The sequence below is a fragment of the Leptonychotes weddellii genome, chromosome 2 (assembly GCF_054177405.1).
Source record: "Leptonychotes weddellii isolate Sample4059 chromosome 2, ASM5417740v2, whole genome shotgun sequence".
NCBI classification, from domain to species: Eukaryota; Metazoa; Chordata; class Mammalia; order Carnivora; family Phocidae; genus Leptonychotes; species Leptonychotes weddellii.
The window spans coordinates 27,074,535-27,083,086 of NC_138370.1; the positions used below are offsets into that span (position 1 = coordinate 27,074,535).

Consider the following 8,552-nt stretch of genomic DNA (forward strand, 5'->3'; position numbering starts at 1 on the left):
TTGGTTACAAAGCTATTATCTCTCACCTCTAAAACCACTGGTCTATAGTTTGTAAAGGGCTGGGGACTTCTTTGCTAGTCCTGGCTCCCTGTAAGTTTTCACCAGCTGGAGGCACCAGAGGGGACTGAACAGTGGAACTGGGAGAAAGGCTACTTCTTGTTAATTTTCTGTCCAGGTCAGTACACCACCCCTGCCCCCCTCACCCAGAGTTTCTTCATCTTAGAAGTGCCAGTTACTTCTTGTTTCCAGCTTACTATTTTTCCCAAATACTTCCAGGACCAGCTTTGTCAGGCCCCACAGAAGTGCCAGCACTAAGCTGATGGGCAGACTTTCTTAGAGGTCTTGGTCTTGACTTGGATCCCTCTTCCAAGTTCCTGAGGTGCCAGGACCAATGCCTAGTGCTGTGCAGCTCTGTTATCCCAACCTCTTCCTTTTGGCCCCATCGTCCCCCTTTGCCTTTTTAATTTTCCTGCCTGGATCCTCTCTTGTTTGATTTTCTGCAGTATTTAGGATGCTGTTTACAGTCTTCATGATATGTATATTTCTAACTCAGCGCTTATGTTGTTTTTTTTTTCCCCCTGCATAGTGGCAGTTTTCTTGATCTCAGATGTTATCCTATTTATAACTCCCTACTCTAGATTCTCAGTTGCTATTTCCTTTTGATTTTAAAGAGCTTAAATTAGAAGTTATCCAAAAATGCCTCTTGTTTCTTGTCTTAGAGGAAACCACTCAGTTTCAGTTCTATGGTTTGCCTCCTTTATTTGTAGAAAAGTTGTTTTTATATGGTGGGGGATGGTTTCCCTACTATTGGAAGTTGCATAGGTTCCTGTCTGAATTTTTCAAGCCTTGGAACTAACATAGGTGACAAAAGTACTTAGTTTTTTTTTTTTTTTAAGATTTTATTTATTTATTTGAGAGAGACAGAGAGAACAAGCAGGGGGAGCTGCAGGCAGAGGGAGAGGGAGAAGCAGGATCCCCGCCAAGCAGGGAGCCCGATGCGGGGCTCGATCCCAGGACCCTGGGATCATGACCTGAGCCGAAGGCAGACGCTTAACCAACTGAGCCACCCAGGTGCCCCCAAAAGTACTTAGTTTTGTTGCCAATTCAGAAACTTAATTAGGTTGAGTGACCTATGGTGAGAGTCGGAGGTAGAGTTGGAAGCAGGTACCTCTGTGTCTAAGAGTTTATTTCATTGGTTTTTAATACATTTAGTAGTTAGCTGGAATTTGTCTGGTCTGTTTGCCCTCTTTGGGAATCAGAAATGCTAGAGTTCCCACCTCTGGTATAGGCCAGGACTCGGTGATAGTTGCGTTTCTCCCTTGGTGTGATATCTGGTACATGGTTGGCTGCCTGTTAGGATCCTGATACATGACACCACACTTTTTCCCTGACCCCTTACTCCATTGCTGATGAATCTTTAATCTTTGTATCTCCACACTGAGGAGTGTTATATGCGTCTTGTTGGAACCCTGCCAGTGATTTCCAATGTCAATGGGGAAGAGCAAGAAGTTGGGTAGGTCCCTTCTTTAGTTTGGTCCTGGCTGGAGGAGATCTGCTAGAACTTTCTCAAAATTTCTTGACAAGTACACTTTCCTACATCCCAGGGTCAGTACAGGGTTTTCTTTTTTATATACATATTTATCTATTTTGTTGAGCAGTTTGGAATGTGGAGGGAAAATGATTTCGCCCTAGTTTTCTTTTCATCTGCCTCTGTATTAACGTAGTGGAGTGCAGAGCTAACCATAAACTATGCATTTTGCTACCTTTCCCATTTCTTCTGAGCAAAGAAAGGGAATAGGAGAGGAAGATAGAATAGAAATCCCCACCATCCATTTTCTGTGCTTCATCTGGTTGAATACAGATTATTTGGTGTTGTCAAAGCTGCAACCATTATGTAGCAGCATGAAGTAAGGCTTCATTTAGAAAACAAAGCAATCAAGGAAAACAAAATGGCAAACAAACCAAACAAAAATAGCCACAAAAACTCAACCCTTTCCATTAGCAAAGTGAGTGTTAGCAAAACTTGTGTTAGAGTCAATCTCACATAATATGCTAGACCAATTTCAGTGCGGTCCTGATGGAAAAATGAATCCTATGGAGGAGGGATTTTTGACTCACAGATTCCTTGTGGGACAGCAAAGGAAACTTTGTGGTCCAGTTGTGCAGGCAGTGGGAGATTTTTCATTCCGGTGTTTACCCACAGTTCCTCACTCACTTTTATCATAAGTCAGCTGACCCTCATCACACTTGGAGTCAGACTTGGATTCTGAATCATAAGGGCTATGGCAGTTTACGGATCTCGAATAGAAGGAAGCTAGCTTTACGAATCGGGGGACAGCAGAGAAAGGAGAAGAAGGTTCCTGCCCCCTGCCTGCCATGCAAGCCCTTTTCAGATCTTTTGTCTCATATATACTCATGAAGATCCCTGAATATATAGCACTACTGACAAAAGACATCGGTTGCCTCTGGGAGGGAAAACATTACGAGCGGAATTCCGAAGAAAGTGAATTCATGGATTGCTCTGCTTGATATTCATCCAGTGTTTCTGACTTGCTAAAAGCAAGTTTAATGTATTTATACAATTTGTAAAGATGTAACTGATTCTGGAGCTCTGCTATTTACAGGGAACATATTTCATGTTATTGTAAGCACTAAAGAAAATTAAATCAATAAATCCACTGCCTGTAATTTGAGATACTCAATTGAAGAAAAATACATTGTCTGGGAGGGAGGGGGCATCATTTACTTCGAGAAAGACTTGTAAAGCTGTCTTCACTCTACTATCCCAGGATTTTGAGTGACGGCAAGAGTTAAGCCTGTGCTGTAAAATTATCAAAGGGTTGTTGTGACACCTCAGAACAAGCAGAGGCCAACTCCCACTTTGGTTCTTGAAGCGTACGCTTAAGTGGAAAGCCATGCAAGGCAAAGCTCTTTCTCTCTGAACTATCTATGTGTCCTTTTCCCTGAGAAAGTTGGGCTGGGCAGAGACTGAATGTCAGGAAACTCAGTGAATGTTTCCCCCTCGTTGCCATTGATGTTCTCTGTGACCACTGGCAGGCCAGTTAACCTCTCCGAACATCACCCCTCCGTGTGTAAAAGGTTAATAGTGAAGCTTGTTTGCAAAGTGCCTTGAGCCTTCGATGAAGGGCACTACACAGATACCCAGCATTGCTGTTTGACTGGAGGGCGTTGTATTTTTTAGTTATATGTTTGGTTGGATGGGTTATAGATTTTGTTGTGGTTGGATGTTGCCCCATTCTCCCTGGTTACACACGACTAATAGGTAATCTCACTCTATTACCATCTTCTAGAGCCCACTAGAGGGTTAAGAGAAAGTCAGAGGTTACAGATTAATAAGGCATTCTTTAGTTAATAAAAAAAAAAAATCACATGCATCTCAACTGCGTAATAGCTGTGGATAGCAATTTATTAGGCTAAGTGTTTCATCAGCTGCTAAACAGATTATATTGACAGAGACTCAGGGAATGATGAGTTGTTTTTTGTTTGTTTGTTTTCGTTCTGCTCCCCCACTAAATCTTTTCTCCTGCACGTCAGTATAGAGCATTAGGAAGTTCCGTTTAAGGTTTATTTCAAATGTGCTTGTGAGTATTTGGCAAAACAATTTTCTTCTTCTGGAATTCCTGAAATCCACTGACTTTTCTGTGTATATCTACTTTGTGACATTAAGCTCGCGATTTTATTGTATTTGGAACAAATGTGAACAAGAGCAAATTGTCATGGACCTCACACTTTTTTTGCAGATTTACGGAAAAACTTCGAACAAGATCCGCAGGGAAGGGAGGTTCCCATTGAAGGCATGATAGTGCTGCATTGCCGACCTCCTGAGGGAGTTCCTGCAGCTGAGGTAAGTGACCCATGGGACCAGACCTGGGACAGAGTGAAGTTCTGTGTGGTCCTAAGTGAAGTAAAAGAGCCTGGGTCTGGCATTCTTACTGTCTGGACCCATTTGCTAAAGACAATGAAGAAATTGTGAAGGAAATAACTTGGAAAGGGAAATTGTCTCTCGTCTACTTTGTTGTTGACACAAAGCTCTTGCGAGGTAGCCTGAGTAGGATTTGTATTCTTGATTTTGGTGACCTCAGATGACACAGGTGGAATCCTTTGTGTCCTCAGTCAGTCACCTTGGATGCCGTGATACGTACATTGGGTCCTGGATCAACCTGAGCTCTAATAGGCAAAACCACATGAAAAAGGGCACAGGGAAGGAGATCAGCCCCTAGTGACAAGTCTCACTGATGTTTGTACTTCGTTTTTCTTTACTTATGGAACAAACGTTCAGAGCATTTATTATGCTGTAGGCACTGTGCTGGCATGGCAGATATAAAAAGTGATGTAGCCACAGGTCTCCTTCACAGTGGGAGTCTAGAATCTGGAGTCACTCTGGTTTTTGCTCCTTGCATGTTTTCTAGATGCTATTAGATTATAATTGTCAGGGATGACATATTGTGGTCATAGGAAAGCTTTCCTAAGTCTTTCAGTCACTCTTAAAAGATGTCCTGATAGAGGAGTAATACAGTCGTGAAGGCAATATTGGGGGCAGGGACAAGCTAGGCAGTACCAGGAATGCTTAGTAGAATGATCATTTTTCTAAATGGAGGCCTGAGTTGAGCAATAGATAGTCCACTTGTGGCTCTTCTGTGGGAAGCTAGGAAACCTGCCTCAGAGCAATGGTTTGTTTATTCGCTGAGAAGTAGAGGTTTAAAAAAAAAAAAAGGAGTCTTTGCCTCCCATTATTCGCTAAAATTGCTGTGGGATTTTGTAATTGGAAGGACAAAGGAATAGAGAAAATAAAGGGGAACGGAAAAACACACACACTTGCATGTTTAGATAGAAAGCATGCTGGCTGGACACTATTCAAAGCTCAAGTGGTTCACAGAAATGAAGTAAATGGACTTGAAAATTAAAGTGAACATTCCATGCATGATAGGAAATGATTAGAAAGGAAAATGCTTATTTTTAGATTTTTATTTAATGTGAAACAGAAAGATTTTTGATCTTCTTTTGCTCCCTTCTTGTTCCTTATAGAGCATGCTCTGGTTTCCAGGGCGGGGTGATGGGCAGCAGGGCGTTAAGCTCACAGGTGAATGTTTCCCTCCCATACAGGACACCCAAGTGCTCCCGGGAGTCTGACCTGGGCATCAGCAGTTTGCTAAAAACACCATCCACCTCTGAAAATCCTGACTTGCAAATGTCCATGTAGACATGAAATTGGGGGGGGAGGGGAGGGCGTTTAACTCAGTGCACTTCCCATTCTGCCTTTGACATCATATGACCCTTTTATTTTAACCATGTGTATGTTATTAGGAATAAATTTCAGAGCTAGGCTGGCTGATTTTAAATAGAGGGCCATTCCAAGTAGCAGCCAGGGCTGCAGGATGGTTTCAAACAGAAATTCTGAGCTGAGAGTGAGGGGAAAGCTGTGTTTTGTACATTCTGTCTTGTAGGATGAATATAGAGAGTGTTTCAGCTACATTGTGGGTTAATGGGCTATTGTGGAGCCCTGACAAGCATTTATAGCATCATCATAATGTGAGAAAGCATCCCAATTCCAAACACTTGAGTTACTTTGGAATTTATGAGTTCGATATACCTATATCCACGCACCAATATTTACAGCTCCTTTAGCGTGCAATAGCTTACACGGTGGTTATTACCACCAACATCTGTGTTTTTGCTGAAGGGAGGGCAGAATGAGAGAAGAAAGCTGAGGGAAGGACAAGGATAGGGAAGGAAAGGGAGAATATACATACCCTTCCAAGTGGGGTCTCCCAGGGTGGAGACGTCCGCCCATGCCTGTCACGTGGTCTTCAGATCTCCAAGAGTACACCGCTGTGGGTTCTGACCTCACAGTCAGGTGACGATCCTGCAGTTCATGACTCTCCAGGATGGCAGTGATTGGGAACTCTGCTTGGAAATTGATCCCAGTTATGTCAAAATTGTCACTGTAAAATACTACCTGTTCTCTTCCTTGAGCGCGGACGTTCTTCCCTTTCCACCACGCGGTTCCCTTCATGCCCACCTGCTGTGGGGCCCCGGGGTCATCGCTGGAAGGGGTTGTGCCTGACAGGACCTCTGGTGTGTCAGCTGGTTTTGTCCTGCTGTGACATAGGAGGTCTCCTCCTTGGCACTTTGAAGACCTGTACAATTGTCTTCTCTCTGTGAGGTAGAACTTCCTACACAACTAACTCACCTGTATGAGCACAGAAGATGGTGTCGAAGCATAGAAAGAACTACCATGTGGAGAGTGTCCCCATGTGCTGGGCGCTGTGTTCAGTACCTTCTCTGTAGTATTTCATTTGATTTGCAAAAGAGATGCCAGAAAATTATAGGTGTTTTCATGTCCTTCTTATAGGAACTTGTCCAAGCTCTCAGATCACTAGCAAGTCAATCTAACCTTAAAGCTCAGATCTTTTTTTTCTTCTCTAATATTTTTTGTTGGTTTTTAATGAGACTGTGGGTTGTCAGTTTCCCCCAAGCCTTTTTGAAGCTTAAGAGCCCCTCGACCAGTGGAAGCCTCTCTGTTTGCTATGCTACCTGACTTTCCATCCTTAGAAATGGACTTTTAAGTGAAAATTTCTTCTAGCTAATATGCCAATCCTAAACCTTGTGTAAATTGTGTTCTTTTGTTTGAGGTAGGTAATCTGGTGGTAAAACAAAGAACAGCGCCATGAAAAAATAGAGGCTTTGGGAGCTCAGGGGAACAAGGAACAGGGAGAGGGACATCTGTGGAGCCTCTGTGCTCCCAATGTCCAGGAGCCTCGGTTGGATGCGTCCTAGGAGATAGGAAAGTACAGGATGTCCAGAGTTACAGGGAAGAGGCCATGGAGGAGAAGAAAAGGGGGCATATAAAAGTGGAAGGGAGAGATCCTAGGATAATCTCTACCCTCATTACATTTTTCCTATGTCTGGCATTGGCCATGACAGATCTCATTGTCACAAAGGGTCAGACCCTGACTAGCAATTCCCAATTCTGTGATCTATAGCAATTTACTAGCTACTGTGAACCTCAGATTCCTCATCCAGAAATAGGAACCATATTTTCCTTGTAGGATTGCTATTACGCAAAGAAGGAAAAAAACCTGAGAATATGCAAAATGGTTTTTAAGTACTAAATAAATAGTTTGGATTATTGTGGTTTCTCTTCTTCCTCTTTATCCTAGTCTTTCATAAAGATTCACAAACCTTTGGTTCTCAGAGAAGATGTTAAGGCTCCATTGTGGTTGGAGAACCAGATTAAAACTGAGACCCTTAAGACATCTGGCACATTTTCAGCCCCATGAAAAAGCAGGGTGCTGCTAAGACTATCCCTCCTTACCCCAGACTACCCATGAGCTCTGCCTTTCCTGCCTGAGCCCTCTGTTCTTACTTCTCAAGCTCATCAAAGGACAAAGGCATGCTCTCCACTTCCCTCTCTTTTAATCTATCACATGGAGTGAGTAAGTGGTTATTGACAGAAGCTTGTGACTATCAATGTTTGTTCATCTCGCTTACCCCAATGGAGAATCTAATGTATGGTATTATTAGTAGTAAAATACTTTCCAAAAAGTAGCATATGAACTTGAAGATTCTCACCAAACTCATTTACACACTGGTTTGGATGAAATAATAGGTCACACACTCTGCAAAATACCTGAAATGTGAACAGATGATAATTCAAGTTTTTCTAAATGCTGTGAGCTCATCCTATAGCTGGGTGTATTAGAGCATATTTGTCACGCAGTTACTTTTAACCTTAACCTTGGGACAATTCTAACTAAAGAGAGCAACTTTAGTGTTTGACACTTGTTGTTTAGCTAAAACCAATTTGCTCCTTTCAAAACAATTCATTATCCCACATTGCACTTTTTTATACTCCCCAATTATATGGAAAATCTATCTTTCATAAAAGTTAGAAATTATGTCCAATGAAAATCCGACATTTTAATGATTTTCCACAGATTAAAATTGTAGAGTTCTCAATAAACCCTGATTTACTGATGTTGGCTATAAAATGGTTATTGCTGTTAATAAAGCCTGTAAATCTTAACAGGTTATATTTGCCTTGGACAATAAAACTTGCCATAAAGGCTTAGTGTCTAAGGCTAATTCTGCTCACATCAAGGTAAACAACCTACTCAAAATAATTCAATGTCTTTGAGAATTGAGGCCCCAAAGCTAAGCAACTGACAGGGGATTCTAGCCTTGAACCAGGCACTATTCTTGTTTTTTTTTTTTAAATTATTATTTTTTATTGTTATGTTAATCCCCATACATTACATCATTAGTTTTAGATGTAGTGTTCCATGATTCGTTGTTTGTGCATAACACCCAGTGCTCCATGCAGAACGTGCCCTCCTCAATACCCACCACCAGGCTAACCCATCCTCCCACCCCCCTCCCCTCTAAAACCCTCAGTTTGTTTTTCAGAGTCCATCGTCTCTCATGGTTCATCTCCCCCTCCAATTTCCCCCCCTTCATTCTTCCCCTCCTGCTATCTTCTTCTTCTTCTTTTTTTTTTTTCTTAACATATATTGCATTATTTGTTTCAGAGG

General features: G+C 42.1%; 1 protein-coding gene across 1 annotated transcript in view; it reads left to right on the top strand.

Moving 5' to 3' along the window:
* Positions 1-8,552, top strand: part of UNC5D (unc-5 netrin receptor D) — a 234,638-nt gene that overhangs the window by 43,581 nt on the left and 182,505 nt on the right. The window contains exon 3 of the mRNA XM_081812892.1: positions 3,729-3,865. Coding sequence (XP_081669018.1) covers positions 3,729-3,865 — 137 coding nt within the window. The remainder of the gene's footprint in view (positions 1-3,728; positions 3,866-8,552) is intronic.